At 28.1% G+C, this 17,642-nt stretch overlaps 1 protein-coding gene across 1 annotated transcript in view; it reads right to left on the bottom strand.

Moving 5' to 3' along the window:
* Nucleotides 1-350: 350 nt before the first annotated feature.
* CGN (cingulin) overlaps nt 351-17,642 on the bottom strand; it is a 66,938-nt gene continuing 49,646 nt past the window's right edge. Inside the window, exons 11-21 of the mRNA XM_033082596.1 lie at nt 14,133-14,174; nt 12,974-13,078; nt 12,759-12,863; nt 12,547-12,651; nt 12,396-12,437; nt 12,222-12,263; nt 11,997-12,086; nt 10,030-10,098; nt 7,874-8,043; nt 5,612-5,689; nt 351-436 (exon numbers count right to left, since the gene is read on the bottom strand). Coding sequence (XP_032938487.1) covers nt 5,677-5,689; nt 7,874-8,043; nt 10,030-10,098; nt 11,997-12,086; nt 12,222-12,263; nt 12,396-12,437; nt 12,547-12,651; nt 12,759-12,863; nt 12,974-13,078; nt 14,133-14,174 — 783 coding nt within the window. The 3' untranslated portion in view covers nt 351-436; nt 5,612-5,676. The remainder of the gene's footprint in view (nt 437-5,611; nt 5,690-7,873; nt 8,044-10,029; nt 10,099-11,996; nt 12,087-12,221; nt 12,264-12,395; nt 12,438-12,546; nt 12,652-12,758; nt 12,864-12,973; nt 13,079-14,132; nt 14,175-17,642) is intronic.

Here is a 17,642-nt window from a genome sequence, read left to right on the forward strand (position 1 = left end):
ATTCCCAAAATTTTCCTGGAAAAATCCCTGAAAATTCATTTAAAAAACACCAAAAATACACTGAAAATTCCAAAAAAATTCCAAAAAAAATTCCCAAAAAATTCCCAAAAAATTCAAAAAAATTCCAAAAAAATTCCAAAAAAATTCCAAAAAAATTCCAAAAAAATTCCAAAAAAAATCCAAAAAAATTCAAAAAAAATTCAAAAAAAATTCAAAAAAAATTCCAAAAAAATTCCAAAAAAATCCAAAAAAATTCCTGAAAAATTCCCTAAAAAATTCCTAAAATTCCCTCAACCCCCAGAATTCCCAAAATCCAATTTTTTCCCAAAATTCCCATTTTTTTTACCTGTTCCCTGCTCCTTGTCACCCTCTCACTCAGCAGCTCCTGGGAGCTCCTCTCCTCTTCCAGCTCCAGTTCCAGATGCTTGGATTTGTCCTGGAAAATTAAAATAAAATCAGGAAAATTCCAGAATTAGGATGGGAAAAGGGTGGGAAACAAAAAAGAAAATTTTGGGATTTTTTTTGGGATTTTTTTGGGGATTTTTTGGGATTTTTTTGGGATTTTTTTGGGATTTTTTTGGGATTTTTTTTGTGATTTTTTTGTGATTTTTTTGTGATTTTTTTGTGATTTTTTTGGGATTTTTTGGGGAGTTTTGGGGATTTTTTTTTATTTTAATGGGATTTTTAAAGAGAATTTTTGGAGGGGTATCTGGGAATTTTTTGTGGCTTTTTGAGGATTTATTTGAAATTTTTGGGATTTTTTTGGGATTTTTTTGTGATTTTTTTTTGATTTTTTTGGGATTTTTTTGGGATTTTTTTGTGATTTTTTTGGGATTTTTTGGGGATTTTTTTGGGATTTTTTTGGGGATTTTTTTTTTATTTTAATGGGATTTTTAAAGGGAATTTTGGGGGGGATTTTCTGGGAATTTTTTGTGGCTTTTTGAGGATTTATTTGAAATTTTTGGGATTTTTTTGGGGATTTTTTTGGGATTTTTTGGGATTTTTTTGGGATTTTTTTGGGATTTTTTTGGGATTTTTTGGGGGATTTTTTGGGGAGTTTTGGGGATTTTTTTTGGATTTTAATGGGATTTTTAAAGAGAATTATTGGAGGGGTATCTGGGAATTTTTTGTGGCTTTTTGAGGATTTATTTGAAATTTTTGCGATTTTTTTTGTGATTTTTTTCTGATTTTTTTCTGATTTTTTTGTGATTTTTTGGGGAGTTTTGGGGATTTTTTTTTGGATTTTAATGGGATTTTTAAAGAGATTTTTGGGGGGGTTTCAGGGAATTTTTTGTGGCTTTTTGAGGATTTATTTGAAATTTTTGGGATTTTTTGGGGGATTTTTTTTGGATTTTTTTATTATTATTTTTTGGGATTTTTTGGTTTTTTTTTTTTTTAATTTTTTGGGATTTTTTTGTGATTTTTTTGGGGATTTTTTGGGGATTTTTTTTGGATTTTAATGGGATTTTTAAAGAGAATTTTTGGGGGGGTTTCTGGGAATTTTTTGTGGTTTTTTGAGGATTTATTTGAAATTTTTGGGATTTTTTTGTGATTTTTTGGGGATTTTTTTGGGATTTTTTGTGATTGTTTTGGGATTTTTTGGGGGATTTTTTTGGATTTTAATGGGATTTTTAAAGAGAATTTTTGGAGGGGTATCTGGGAATTTTTTGGGGATTTTTGAGGATTTATTTGAATTTTTTGGGATTTTTTTTGGGATTTTTTTGGGATTTTTTTATGATTTTTTTGGGATTTTTTGTGATTTTTTTGGGATTTTTTTGGGATTTTTTGGGGGATTTTTTGGGGATTTTTGAGGATTTTTTTTATTTTAATGGGATTTTTAAAGAGAATTTTTGGGGGGTTTCTGGGAATTTTTTGTGGCTTTTTGAGGATTTATTTGAAATTTTTCGGGATTTTTTGGGATTTTTTTGGGATTTTTTTCGGATTTTTTTGGGATTTTTTTGGGATTTTTTGGGGGATTTTTTGGGGAGTTTTGGGGATTTTTTTTGGATTTTAATGGGATTTTTAAAGAGAATTTTTGGGGGGTTTCTGGGAATTTTTTGTGGTTTTTTGAGGATTTATTTGAAATTTTTGGGATTTTTTTTCGGATTTTTTTGGGATTTTTTTTGGGATTTTTTTGGGATTTTTTTGGGATTTTTTGGGGGATTTTTTGGGGAGTTTTGGGGATTTTTTTTTTGGATTTTAATGGGATTTTTAAAGAGAATTTTTTGGGGGGGTATCTGGGAATTTTTTGTGGTTTTTGAGGATTTATTTGAAATTTTGGGGATTTTTTCGGGTTTTTTTGGGGGATTTTTTTGGGATTTTTTTGTGATTTTTTGGGATTTTTTGTGGGTTTTTTGGGATTTTTTTGTGATTTTTTGGGGGATTTTTTGGGGAGTTTTGGGGATTTTTTTTTTTATTTTAATGGGATTTTTAAAGAGAATTTTTGGGGGGGGTATCTGGGAATTTTTTGTGGCTTTTTGAGGATTTATTTGAAATTTTTGGGATTTTTTTGGGATTTTTTTTTGATTTTTTGGGATTTTTTTGTGATTTTTTTTGGGATTTTTTTTGGGATTTTTTGGGATTTTTTGGGATTTTTTTGGGATTTTTTTGGGATTTTTTTTGGGATTTTTTTGTGATTTTTTGTGATTTTTTTTTTGATTTTTTTTTGATTTTTTTGGGGAGTTTTGGGGATTTTTTTTGGATTTTAATGGGATTTTTAAAGAGAATTATTGGGGGGTTTCTGGGAATTTTTTGTGGTTTTTTGAGGATTTATTTGAAATTTTTGGGATTTTTTTGGGATTTTTTTTGTGATTTTTTTGTGATTTTTTTGGGATTTTTTTGGGATTTTTTGGGGGATTTTTTGGGATTTTTTTGGGATTTTTTTGTGATTTTTTCTGATTTTTTGGGTAATTTTTTTTAATTTTTCTGGTCATTTTTGGGTAACTTTTTTGGATTTTTTTGGGTAACTTTTTGTGATTTTTTTTGGCAATTATTTTATTTTTCTGGGCATTTTTGGGTAATTTTTTAAATATTTTTTTAATTTTTTGGGTAACTTTTAGTGAATTTTTTGGCAATTATTTTTATTTTTCTGGGCATTTTTGAGTAATTTTTAAATTTTTTTTTTTCAATTTTTTGTGATTTTTTTAGGTAATTATTTTTATTTTTCTGGGCATTTTTGAGTAATTTTTAAATTTTTTTTTCAATTTTTTGTGATTTTTTTGGGGTAATTATTTTTATTTTTCTGGGTATTTTTGAGTAATTTTTTAAATTTTTTTTTTAATTTTTTGGGTAACTTTTTGTGATTTTTTTTTGGCAATTATTTTTATTTTTCTGGGCATTTTTGAGTAATTTTTTAATTTTTTTTTTTTAATTTTTTGGGTGACTTTTTATTATTTTTTTGGGGTAATTATTTTTATTTTTCTGGGTATTTTTGAGTAATTTTTTTAAATATTTTTTTAAATTTTTTGGGTAACTTTTTGTGATTTTTTTGGGGTAATTATTTTTATTTTTCTGGTCATTTTTGGGTAATTTTTTTAAATATTTTTTTTAATTTTTTGGGTAACTTTTTGTGATTTTTTTTGGCATTTATTTTTATTTTTCTGGGTATTTTTGAGTAATTTTTTAAACATTTTTTAAAATTTTTTGGGTAACTTTTTGTGATTTTTTTGGGGTAATTATTTTTATTTTTCTGGGAATTTTTGAGTAATTTTTTAAATTTTTTTTTTAATTTTTGGGTAACTTTTAGTGATTTTTTTTTGCAATTATTTTTATTTTTCTGGGCATTTTTGAGTAATTTTTAAAATTTTTTTTTAAATTTTTTGGGTAACTTTTTGTGAATTTTTTGGGCAATTATTTTTATTTTTCTGGGTATTTTTGAGTAATTTTTTAAATTTTTTTTTTAATTTTTTGGGTAACTTTTTGTGATTTTTTTGGGGTAATTATTTTTATTTTTTCTGGGTATTTTTGAATAATTTTTTAAATTTTTTTTTTAATTTTTTGAGTAACTTTTTGTGATTTTTTTTTTGGCAATTATTTTTATTTTTCTGGGCGTTTTTGAGTAATTTTTAAATTTTTTTTTTAATTTTTTGTGATTTTTTTGGGTAATTATTTTTATTTTTCTGGGCATTTTTGAGTTATTTTTTTCAATTTTTTTTTAATTTTTTGTGATTTTTTTGGGGTAATTATTTTTATTTTTCTGGGCATTTTTGAGTAATTTTTTAAATTTTTTTTTAAATTTTTGGGTAACTTTTTGTGATTTTTTTGGGTAATTATTTTTATTTTTCTGGGCATTTTTGAGTTATTTTTTAAATATTTTTTTTAATTTTTTGGGTAACTTTTTGTGATTTTTTTTGGCAATTATTTTTATTTTTCTGGGTATTTTTTAGTAATTTTTTAAATTTTTTTTTTTAATTTTTTGTGATTTTTTTGGGGTAATTATTTTTATTTTTCTGGGCATTTTTGAGTAATTTTTTAAATTTTTTTTTTAATTTTTTGGGTGAATTTTTCTGATTTTTTGGGCAATTATTTTTATTTTTCTGGGCATTTTTGAGTAATTTTTTAATTTTTTTTTTTAATTTTTTGGGTAACTTTTTGTGATTTTTTTTTTGGTAATTATTTTTATTTTTCTGGGTATTTTTGAGTAATTTTTTTGATTTTTTTTTTTAATTTTTTGGGTAACTTTTTGTGATTTTTTTGGGTAATTATTTTTATTTTTCTGGGTATTTTTGAGTAATTTTTTAAATATTTTTTTGAATTTTTTGGGTAACTTTTTGTGATTTTTTTTTGGCAATTATTTTTATTTTTCTGGGCATTTTTGAGTAATTTTTTAAATTTTTTTTTTAATTTTTTGGGTAACTTTTTGTGATTTTTTTTGGCAATTATTTTTATTTTTCTGGGCATTTTTGAGTAATTTTTTAAATATTTTTTTTAAATTTTTTTGTTAACTTTTTGTGAATTTTTGGGGTAATTATTTTTATTTTTCTGGGTATTTTTGAGTTATTTTTTAAATTTTTTTTTTTAATTTTTTGTGATTTTTTTGGGCAATTATTTTTATTTTTTCTGGGCATTTTTGACTAATTTTTTTAATTTTTTTTTTAATTTTTTGGGTAACATTTTGTGATTTTTTTGGGTAATTATTTTTATTTTTCTGGGCATTTTTGAGTAATTTTTTAAATTTTTTTAAAATTTTTTGGGTGAATTTTTGTGATTTTTTTTGGCAATTATTTTTATTTTTCTGGGTATTTTTGAGTAATTTTTTAAATATTTTTTTTAATTTTTTGGGTAAATTTTTGTGAATTTTTTGAGCAACTTTTTTTTGATTTTTAGGGTAATTTTTTTTATTTTTTGAGTAATTTTTTTTATTTTTTGGGTAAATTTTTCTGATTTTTTGGGGTAATTATTTTTATTTTTCTGGGTATTTTTGAGTAATTTTTTAAATTTTTTTTTTAATTTTTTGTGATTTTTTTGGGGTAATTATTTTTATTTTTCTGGGCATTTTTGAGTAATTTTTTAAATATTTTTTTTTAATTTTTTGAGTAATTTTTTTTTAATTTTTGGGTCACTTTTTGGCATTTTTTGGGTCACTTTTTTCAGAATATTTTGAATTTTTCACCTCCAGAATCCTGCACTGCCGAGTTCTCTCCTCCTGGGCTCGTTTTTGATTTTCCAGCTCTCCTTTCAACCTGGAAATCTGAATTTTAAATGAATAAAAATTGGTGAAAAATAGAAAAAAATTATATATATAGCAGAGAAAAAATTGGAAAAAAATGACAAAAAAATTCCTAAAAATTTCAAAAATAATCCCAGAAAAATGAATAAAAAATTGCCAGAAATTTAAAAAAAAATCACATAAAAAGCAGCAAAAATTCCCAGAAATTAATAAAATATTCCCAGAAAAATGAAGAAAAAAATTCCCACAAATTTTAAAAAAATTCCCACAAAATTCTCAATAAATTCTCAAAAAACCCCAAAAAAATCCTCCAAAAATCCTCAAAAAATCCCCAAAAATCCCCCAAAATTCTCAAAAAATTCTCAATAAATTCTCAAAAATTCTCAAAAAATTCTCAAAAAATTCTCAATAAACCCCAAAAAAATTCTCAAAAAATTCCCAAAAATCCCCAAAAATTCCCCAAAAAATTCCCCAAAAATTCTCAAAAAATTCTCAAAAAATTCTCAAAAAAATCCCCAAAAAATCCCCAAAAATTCTCAATAAATTCTCAAAAAATTCTCAATAAATTCTCAAAAAATTCTCTAAAATTCTCAAAAAATCCCCAAAAAATTCTCAATAAATTCTCAAAAATTCTCAATAAATTCTGAAAAAATCCCCAAAAATTCCCAAAAATTCTCAAAAATTCCCCAAAAATTCTCAAAAAATTCTCAAAAAATTCTCAAAAAATTCTCAAAAAATTCTCAAAAAATTCCCAAAAAATTCTCAAAAAATTCTCAAAAAATTCTCAAAAAAAATCCCAAAAAATTCTCAAAAAATCCCCAAAAATTCCCCAAAAATTCTCAAAAAATTCTCAAAAAACTCTCAAAAAAATCCCAAAAAATTCTCAAAAAATTCTCAATAAATTCTCAATAAATCCCCAAAAATCCCCCAAAAATTCTCAATAAATCCTCAAAAAATTCCCAAAAAATTCTCAATAAATTCTCAAAAATCCTCAATAAATTCTCAAAAAATTCTCAATAAACCCCCAAAAAATTCTCAAAAATTCCCAAAAATCCCCAAAAATTCCCCAAAAATTCCCCAAAAATTCCCAAAAAATCCCTTTAAAAATCCCCAAAAATAAATAAAACCTTACCAAAAAATCACCAAAAATTCAAAAAAATCCTTAAAAAATCTCCAAAAAAATCCCCAAAAATTCCCCAAAAATTCTCAAAAAATTCTCAAAAAATTCTCAATAAACCCAAAAAAAATTCTCAAAAAATTCCCCAAAAATTCTCAAACAAATTCTCAAAAAATTCTCAATAAATTCTAAAAAATTCTCAAAAAATTCTCAATAAACCCAAAAAAATTCTCAAAAATTCCCAAAAATCCTCAAAAAAATTCCCCAAAAATTCCCCAAAAATTCTCAATAAATTCCCAAAAAATTCTCAAAAAATTCTCAAAAAATTCTCAAAAATTCTCAATAAACCCCAAAAAAATTCTCAAAAAATTCTCAAAAAATTCCCCAAAAATTCTCAAAAAATTCTCAAAAAATTCTCAAAAATTCTCAAAAAATTCTGAAAAAATCCCCCAAAATTCTCAATAAATTCTCAAAAATTCTCAAAAAATTCCAAAAAATTCTCAAAAAATCCCCAAAAAGCCCCCAAAATTCTCAAAAAATTCTCAAAAATTCTCAAAAATTCTCAATAAATTCCCAAAAATCCCCAAAAATTCCCCAAAAATTCTCAAAAAATTCTCAAAAATTCTCAAAAATTCCCAAAAAATCGCCAAAAAATTCTCAAAAAATTCTCAAAAAATTCCCAAAAAATCCCCCAAAAAATCCCCAAAAAATTCCCCAAAAATTCTCAAAAAACTCTCAAAAAATCCCAAAAAATTCTCAAAAAATTCCCCATAAACCACAAAAATCCCCCCAAAAAATCCCAAAAAATCCCCAAAAATCCCAAAAAAATCCCAAAAAAATCCCAAAAAAACCCCTAAAAATCCCAAAAAATCCCAAAAAATCCCCAAAAAAATCCCCAAAATTAAAAAAAAAAAATCCCCCAAAAATCCTCAAAAAAATCCTCAAAAAATCCCCAAAAATTCTCAAAAAATTCTCAATAAACCCCAAAAAAATTCTGAAAAAATCCCAAAAAATCCCCAAAAACCACCCAAAAAAATCCCTTTTTTTTTCTATTTTTTGACTGAAATTTCAGGATTTCACTCCCCCACCTCCTCCTGGAGCCTCTCGAGATTTTCCTGGGATTTTTCCGCCTGTTCCAGGCGTTCCCTGGCGATTTTTTGGGAATCCTGGAGCTCCCTCCGAGATTTTTCCTGGAATTTTTCCAGCTGGGATCGAAGAGAGGCACGGAATTTTGGGATTCTGATGTCATCTGTTCCAACTGCAAAAAAAAAGGGAAAAAAAACCAAAATTCCATCTTAAAAAACACCAAAAATCCATTTTAAAACCCAAAAAATTCCATTTAAAAACCCAAAAATTTCCATTTAAAAACCCAAAAAATTCAATTTAAAAACCCCCAAAAATTCCATTTAAAAACCAAAAAAATTCCATTTAAAAACCCAAAAATTCCATTTAAAAAAACCCAAAAATTCAATTAAAAACCCCAAAAATTCCATTTAAAAAACCCCAAAAGTCTATTTAAAAAAACCCAAAAATTCAATTTAAAAACCCCCAAAATTGCCATTTAAAAACCCAAAAAATTCAATTTAAAAACCCAAAAAATTCCATTTAAAAACCCCAAAAAATTCAATTTAAAACCCCAAAATTCCATTTTAAAAAAACCCCAAATTTTCCATTTAAAAACCCCAAAAAATTCCATTAAAAACCCCAAAATTCCATTTAAAAAACCCCAAAAATTCCATTTAAAAAAACCCAAAAATTCCATTTAAAACCCCAAAATTCCATTTTAAAAAAACCCAAAAAATTCCATTTAAAAACCAAAAAAATTCCATTTAAAAACCCAAAAATTCCATTTAAAAACCCCAAAAATTCCATTTAAAAACTCAAAAATTCCATTTAAAAAACCCCAAAAGTCCATTTAAAAACCCCCAAAATTCTATTTAAAAAAACCAAAAAAATTGCATTTAAAAAACTAAAAATTCCATTTAAAAACCACAAAATTCCATTAAAAAAAACCCAAAATTCCATTTAAAAAAACCCAAAAAATCCATTTAAAAACTAAAATTCCATTTAAAACCCCTAAAAATTCCAAAAAAACCCCCAAAATTCCATTTAAAACTCAAAATTTCCATTTTAAAAACCCAAAAAATTCCATTTAAAATCCCAAAAAATTCCATTTAAAAACCAAAAAATTCCATTTAAAAAAACCAAAAAATTTCATTTAAAAACCCCAAAAATTCCACAAAAAAACCCCCAAAAAATTCCATTTAAAAAACCAAAAAATTCCATTTAAAAACCCAAAAAATTCCATTTAAAACTCCTAAAAATTCCACAAAAAACCCCCCAAAAATTCCATTTAAAAACTCAAAAATTCCATTTAAAAACCAAAAAAATTTCCACAAAGCCCCCCCCAAAAATACCACAAAAAACCCCCAAAATTCCACAAAAAACCTCAAAATTTCCATTTTAAAACCCAAAAAATTCCATTAAAAAAACCTCAAAATTTCCATTTAAAAACCAAAAAATTCCATTTAAAAACCCAAAAAAATTCCATTTAAAAACCCAAAAAATTCCATTTAAAAAAAACCCAAAATTCCATTTAAAAACCCAAAAAATACCACAAAAAACCCCCAAAATTCCACAAAAAATCCCAAAATTTTCCATTTAAAAACCCAAAAATTTCATTTAAAAAAACCAAAAAATTCCATTAAAAAAACCAAAAAATTTCATTTAAAAACCCAAAAATTCCATTTAAAAACCCCAAAATTCCATTTTAAAAAACCCCAAATTCCTTTTAAAAAAACCCAAAAATTTCATTTAAAAACCAAAAAAATCCATTTAAAAACCTAAAAATTCCATTTAAAAACCCCAAAAATTCCATTAAAAAAACCCAAAAATTCCATTTAAAAACCCAAAAAATTCCATTTAAAAACCCAAAATTCCATTTAAAAAACCCAAAAATTCCATTTAAAAACCCAAAAAATTCCATTTAAAACCCCAAAATTCCATTTTAAAAAAACCCCAAAATTCCATTTAAAAAACCCAAAATTCCATTTAAAAAAACCAAACAATTTCATTTAAAAAAACCCAAAAAATTCCATTTAAAAACCCCAAAAATTCAATTTAAAAACCCACAAAAAATCCACAAAAAACCCCAAAAATTCCACAATCCCACAAATCCCATAAATTTCATTAAAACCCCCCAAAACCCCGATAAAATTTGAATTTTTAATTTGATTTTTCTCACTTCCTGGCTGAGTTTCTGGCGCCTCTCGCGCTCGTCCCGCAGGCGCCGCTCCAGGTCTGAACGTTCCAACTACAAAATTTTGGGGAAAAATTTGGAGATTTTGGGTTAATTTTCAAAATTTTGAATTTTTGGGATTTTTTTGGGATTTTTTTGGATTTTTTGGGGATTTTTTGGGATTTTTTTGGGATTTTTTGGGATTTTTTGGGGATTTTTTTGGGGTATTTTTGGGGATTTTTCTTCATTTTTTTATGATTTTTTTGATGGAATTTTGGGGATTTTTTTGGCATTTTATTCAGATTTTTTTTGGGATTTTTGGGATTTTTTGGGGATTTTTGGGGCATTTTTTGGGGGTTTTTTTGGGATTTTTTTGGGATTTTTTTGGGGGTTTTTTGGGAATTTTTTGTGGATTTTGGGGCATTTTTTGGGGATTTTTTGGGGCATTTTTTGGATTTTTTGGGGATTTTTTGGGCATTTTTTTGATTTTTTTGGGATTTTTTGGGGATTTTTTTTGGGATTTTTTGGGGATTTTTGGGGATTTTTTGGGGCATTTTTTGGGGATTTTTTTGGGATTCTTTGGGGATTTTTTTGATTTTTTGGGGATTTTTTGGGGGATTTTTTGGGATTTTTGGGGGTTTTTTGGGATTTTTTGGGAATTTTTGGGGGTATTTTTTGGGATTTTTTGGGGATTTTTTGGGGGGATTTTTTTGATTTTTTGGGGATTTTTTGGGGGATTTTTTTGATTTTTTTTGGGATTTTTTTTTTAATTTTTCTTTATTTTTTTATGATTTTTTGGATGGAATTTTGGGGATTTTTTTGGACTTTTACTGAGATTTTTTTGGGGATTTTTTGGGATTTTTTAGGACTTTTCTGGGAAGTATTCGGGGATTTTTAGGGGATTTTTTTCTAATTTTTTTGAGAATTTTTGGGGCATTTTTTTGATTTTTTTGGGGGATTTTTTTTGGGATTTTTCTTTATTTTTTTATGATTTTTTGGATGGAAAATTTGGGCATTTTTTTTGATTTTTTGGGGATTTTTTGGGGGATTTTTTTGATTTTTTTGGGATTTTTTTGGGATTTTTTGGGGAATTTTTGGGGATTTTTTGGAATTTTTTTAAACTTTTTTGGGGATTTTTTGGGGATTTTTTGGGGGATTTTTTTGGATTTTTTGGGGATTTTTTGGGGGATTTTTTTTATTTTTTGGGGATTTTTTGGGGGATTTTTTGGGGATTTTTTTGATTTTTTGGGGGATTTTTTTTTTATTTTTCTTTTTTTTTTATGATTTTTTGGATGGAATTTTGGGGATTTTATTGACATTTTACTGAGGTTTTTTTGGGGGATTTTTTGGGATTTTTTAAGACTTTTCTGGGGAGTATTTGGGGATTTTTTGGGGGATTTTTTGAGGATTTTTTTTGTAATTTTTAGGGGATTTTTTCGGATTTTTTTGTATTTTTGGAATATTTTTCTAATTTTTAGGGGATTTTTTGGGGTGATTTTTTGGGGGGATTTTTTTGGAGATTTTTTTGATTTTTTTGGGAATTTTTTTTTAGGACTTTTTGGGATTTTTTTGGGGGTGATTTTTTAGGGGGGAATTTTTTTGGGGGGATTTTTGGGGGATTTTTTGGGGGATTTTGTGAGGGGTTTTTTGTATTTTTAAATTTTTTTTCTGGGGATTTTTTGGGGAATTTTTCGGATTATTTGGGATTTTTGGGGGGATTTTTTGTGGATTTTTTTTTGGATTTTTTTAATTTTGTGAGGGTTTTTGGGGATTTTTAAAAGTTTTTTTCTGGGGATTTTTGGGGGATTGTTTTGGATTTTTTTTTGGATTTTTTTCTAATTTTCAGGGGATTTTTTGGGGGAATTTTTGGGCATTTATTTTTTTATTTTTTTGTGCTTTTTAAAAGGATTTTTAGGTATTTTTTAGGGATATTTTGTGGAATTTTGTGATTTTTTTCAGCTTTTCCCCATCACCTCCAGCTCCTTCACTCTGACCTGGATCCGTTCCAGGTTTTCCCTCTGGCCCTGAGACTCCTCCAGGGCCGATTCCAGAACTTTCCGGGCCTGGAAAAAAAAAAAAAACAAAGAAAATGTGAGGTAATTTGATAAGATTTTGGATTAAAATTAAAATTTGGATTTTTTAGGGATTTTTTGTGGAATTTTAGTGTCGATTTTTTGTGATTCCAGAACTTTCCAGACCTGCTCTGACTCCCTCAGGGAAGATTCCAGAACTTTCCGGGCCTGGAAAAATAAAAACAAAGAAAATGTGAGGTAATTTTGATAAGATTTGGATTAAAATTAAAATTTGGATTTTTTAGGGATTTTTTGTGGAATTTTAGTGTCGATTTTTTGTGATTCCAGAACTTTCCACACCTGCTCTGACTCCTCCAGGGCCGATTCCAGAACTTTCCGGGCCTAGAAAAAAAACAGAAAATTTGAGGAATTTTTGGTAAAATTTTGGATTAAAATTTGGATTTTTTTAGGGATTTTTGTGGAATTTTTGTGATTCCAGAACTTTCCAGACCTGCTCTGACTCCTCCAGGGAAGATTCCAGAAATTTCTGTGAGGATTCCAGAACCTTCCGGGCCTGCTCCGATTCCTCCAGGGCCGATTCCAGAACTTTCCGGGCCTAGAAAAAAAACAAAAAATTGAGGAATTTTTGGTAAGATTTTGGATTAAAATTTGGATTTTTTAGGGATTTTTGTGGAATTTTTGTGATTCCAGAACTTTCCAGACCTGCTCTGACTCCTCCAGGGAAGATTCCAGAAATTTCTGTGAGGATTCCAGAACCTTCCGGGCCTGCTCCGATTCCTCCAGGGCCGATTCCAGAACCTTCCGGGCCTAGAAAAAAAACAAAGAAAAATTGAGGAATTTTGGTAAGATTTTGGATTAAAATTTGGATTTTTTAGGGATTTTTGTGGAATTTTTTGTGATTCCAGAACTTTCCAGACCTGCTCTGATTCCTCCAGGGAAGATTCCAGAAATTTCTGTGAGGATTCCAGAACCTTCCGGGCCTGCTCCGATTCCTCCAGGGAAGATTCCAGAACTTTCCGGGCCTGGAAAAAAACAAAGAAAATTTGAGAAATTTTTGGTAAAATTTTGGATTAAAATTTGGATTTTTTTTAGGGATTTTTTTGGAATTTGGGAATTTTTGGGGGATTTTTAGGGAATTTTTGGGGATTTTTTTTTCCATTTTTAAAGGATTTTTTTGTGATTTTTTTTAATTTTTAGGGATTTTTTTTAGGGATTTTTTTTGGAATTTTGGGAATTTTTGGGGGATTTTTTTAAGGGATTTTTGGGGGAATTTTGGGATTTTTTTTTATTTTTAAAGAATTTTTTTGTGATTTTTTGGGGGATTTTTAGGGATCTTCGTGGGGAATTTTTTGAATTTTTTGGGATTTTTAAAGGGATTTTTAAAGGGAATTTTTAGGGATTTTTAAAATTTATTTAAAGATTTTTTTTGTGATTTTTAAAGCATTTTTAGGGATTTTCTGGGGGAATTTTTTTGGAATTTTTTTCATTTTTAAAGAATTTTTTTCTGATTTTTTTTTATTTTTAGGGATTTTTTTAGGGATTTTTTTTGGAATTTTGGGAATTTTTTGGGGGATTTTTTAAAGAATTTTGGGGGAATTTTGGGGATTTTTTTTCATTTTTAAAAGATTTTTTTGTGATTTTTGGGGGATTTTTAGGGATCTTTGGGAGGAATTTTTGGAAATTTTTGGGATTTTTAAAGGGAATTTTTAGGGATTTTTAAAAATTTATTTAAAGATTTTTTTGTGATTATTAAAGGATTTTTAGGGATTTTCTGGGGGAATTTTTTTAGAATTTTTTTCATTTTTAAAGAATTTTTGTGATTTTTTTTTATTTTTAGGGATTTTTTAGGGATTTTTTTTGGAATTTTGGGAATTTTTGGGGGAATTTTTTAAAGAATTTTTGGGGGAATTTTTTGGATTTTTTTTTCATTTTTAAAGAAATTTTTTGTGATTTTTTTTTATTTTAAAGGAATTTTTGGGAGAATTTTTTGTGAGATTTTTGATGAATTTTGAAGAATATTTTTTTTATTTTTGTGGAATTTTTTTCCCCCAAAATTCCCAAAATTTCTCCCCTCACCTTCACGGCCTCGTCCCGCTGCCCCCGGAGCTTCTCCAGATCCTGGAAGGAAAAAAAATCAAAATTTGGGCCAAAAAAAAAAGAGATTTTGGGAAAAAAAATGAGATTTATGGGAAAAAAAAAAAAGATTTTTGGGGAAATTTAAGGTAAAAATTTTGGTTGATTTTTGTGGGATTTATTGAGAATTATTTGGGGTTTTTTTGGGAATTTTTGGGGATTTTTTTGGGAATTTTCGGGGATTTTTTTTGGGAATTTTTTGTGGGATTTTGGGGGATTTTTTTGGGAATTTTTGGGGATTTTTTTGGGATTTTTGGAATTTTTGTGGAATTTTTTTTGGGATTTTTCAGGGAATTTTTGAGGAGGAAAATCCTGATTTTTGGGAAGAAAATTCCCATTTTTTGGGGAATAAAATCTCAAATTTTGGGGTGAGAATTTCCATTTTTAGGATGAAAATTCCCATTTTTTGGGGTGGAAATTCCCATTTTTTGGGGAATACAATCTCAAATTTTGGGGTAAAAATTCCCATTTTTGGGGAATAAAATCTCAAATTTTTGGGGTGGAAATTCCCCTTTTTTTGGGGTGGAAATTCCCATTTTTTGGGGTAGAAAATTCCCTTTTTTTGGGGAATAAAATCCCAAATTTTGGGGTAAAAATTCCCATTTTTGGGCAATAAAATCTTGAATTTTGGGGTGAAAATTCCCATTTTTTGGGGTGAGAATTCCCATTTTTTGGGCTGAGAATTCCCGTTTTTTGGGGTAGAAATTCCCATTTTTTGGGCAATAAAATCCCAAATTTTGGGGTAAAAATTCCCATTTTTTGGGGAGTAAAATCTCAAATTTTGGGGTGAGAATTCCCATTTTTTTAGCAGGAAATTCCAGTTTTTTGGGCAATAAAATCTTGAATATTGGGGTGAAAATTCCCATTTTTTGGGAAGAAAATTCCCATTTTTTGGGGAATAAAATATCAAATTTTGGGGTGGAAATTCCTGGTTTTTTGAGGTGGAAATTGCCATTTTTAGGATGAAAATTCCCATTTTTTGAGCAGGAAATTCCAGTTTTTTGGGCAGTAAAATCTTGAATTTTGGGGTGAAAATTCCCATTTTTGGGGTGGAAATTCCCTTTTTTTGGATGAAAATTCTCATTTTTTGGGGTGGAAATTCCTGTTTTTGGGGAATAAAATCTCAAATTTTGGGGTGAGAATTTCCATTTTTGGGGAATAAAATTCCCATTTTTTAAGGTGGGAATTCCCATTTTTGGGGGAATAAAATCTTGAATTTTTGGATGAAAATTCTCATTTTTTGGGTGGAAATTCCTGATTTTTTGGGAAGAAAATTCGATTTTTTGGGCACGGAAAATTCCCGTTTTTTGGGGAATAAAATCTCGAATTTTGGGCTGGGAATTCCTGTTTTTTTAGGATGAAAATTCCCATTTTTGGGGTGGAAATTCCCATTTTTGGGGTGGCAATTCCCACTTTTTGGGCAATAAAATCTTGAATTTTTGGGGTGAAAATTCCCATTTTTTGGGTGGAAATTCCCTTTTTTTTGGATGAAAATTCCCATTTTTTGAGTGGAAATTCCTGTTTTTTTGGGATGAAAATTCGATTTTTTGGAAGAAAATTCCCATTTTTTGGGGAATAAATATCAAATTTTGGGCATGGAAATTCCCATTTTTTGGGGAATAAAATCTCGAATTTTGGGATGGGGAATTCCCCTTTTTTGGGGAATAAAATCCCAATTTTGGGGTAAAAATTCCCATTTTTTTGGGATGAAATTCCCATTTTTTGGGCAGTAAAATGTCAAATTTTGGCTGGAAATTCCCATTTTTTAGGATGAAAATTCCCATTTTTTGGGGTGGCAATTCCATTTTTTGGGGAGTAAAATCTCAAATTTTGGGCTGGGAATTCCCATTTTTTGGGATGAAAATTCCCATTTTTTGGGAAGAAAATTCCCATTTTTTGGGGAATAAAATCTCAAATTTTGGGGTAAAAATTCCATTTTTGGGGAATAAAATCTCAAATTTTGGGGTGAGAATTTCCATTTTTGGGGTGGGAATTCCCATTTTTGGGGTAGAAATTCCCATTTTTTGGGGAATAAAATCTTGAATTTTGGGATGAAAATTCTCATTTTTGGGGTTGAAATTCCATTTTTAGGATGAAAATTCCCATTTTTTGGGATGAAAATTCGATTTTTTGGGCATGGAAATTCCCATTTTTTGGGGAACAAAATCCTAAATTTGGGCTGGAAATTCCATTTTTTTGGGATGAAAATTCCCATTTTTTGGGGTGGTAATTCCCATTTTTTGGGGAATAAAATCTCAAATTTTGGGGTGAGAATTTCCATTTTTTGGGGAATAAAATCCCAAATTTTGGGGTAAAAAATTCCCATTTTTGGGGAATATAATCCTAAATTTTGGGCTGGAAATTCCCATTTTTTGGGCAGTAAAATCTCAAATTTTGGGATGAAAATTCCCATTTTTTGGCAGTAAAATCCCAAATTTTGGGGTAAAAATTCCCATTTTTGGGGAATAAAATCTTGAATTTTGGGGTGAAAATTCCCATTTTTGGGTGGAAATTCTGGTTTTTGGGATGAAAATTCGATTTTTGGGCTTGGAAATTCCCGTTTTTTGGGGAATAAAATCCCAAATTTTGGAGTAAAATTCCCATTTTTTGGGGAATAAAATCTCAAATTTTGGGGTGAGAATTTCCATTTTTGGGGTGGAAATTCCCATTTTTTGGGTAGAAATTCCCATTTTTTGGGGAATACAATCTCAAATTTTGGGGTGAGAATTTCCATTTTTTAGGATGAAAATTCCCATTTTTTGGGGAATAAAATCCCAAATTTTTGGGATGAAATTCCCATTTTTTGGGAATAAAACCTCAAATTTTGGGGTGAGAATTTCCATTTTTGGGGTGGAAATTCCCATTTTTTAGGATGAAATTCCCATTTTTGGGGGAATAAAGTCTTGAATTTGGGGTGAAAATTCCCATTTTGGGGGTGGAAATTTCTGGTTTTTTGGGATGAAAATTCTCATTTTTTGGGTGGAAATTCCCATTTTTTGGGGAATAAAATCCTAAATTTTGGGTTGGAAATTCCCATTTTTGGGATGAAAATTCCCATTTTTTGGGCTGGGAATTCCTATTTTTTGGGGAATAAAATCTTGAATTTTGGGGTGAAAATTCCCATTTTTGGGGGTGGAAATTCCCTTTTTTTGGGATGAAAATTCTCATTTTTTTGGGGTGGAAATTCCTGTTTTTGGGGAATAAAATCTCAAATTTTGGGGTGAGAATTTCCATTTTTGGGAATAAAATTCCCTTTTTTTAAGGTGGGAATTCCCATTTTTTGGGAATAAAATCTTGAATTTTTGGATGAAAATTCTCATTTTTTGGGTGGAAATTCCTGGTTTTTTGGGATGAAAATTCGATTTTTTTGGGCATGGACATTCCCGTTTTTTGGGGAATAAAATCTCAATTTGGGCTGGGAATTCCTGGTTTTTTTTGGGATGAAAATTCCCA

Source organism: Catharus ustulatus, chromosome 30 (assembly GCF_009819885.2).
Source record: "Catharus ustulatus isolate bCatUst1 chromosome 30, bCatUst1.pri.v2, whole genome shotgun sequence".
NCBI classification, from domain to species: Eukaryota; Metazoa; Chordata; class Aves; order Passeriformes; family Turdidae; genus Catharus; species Catharus ustulatus.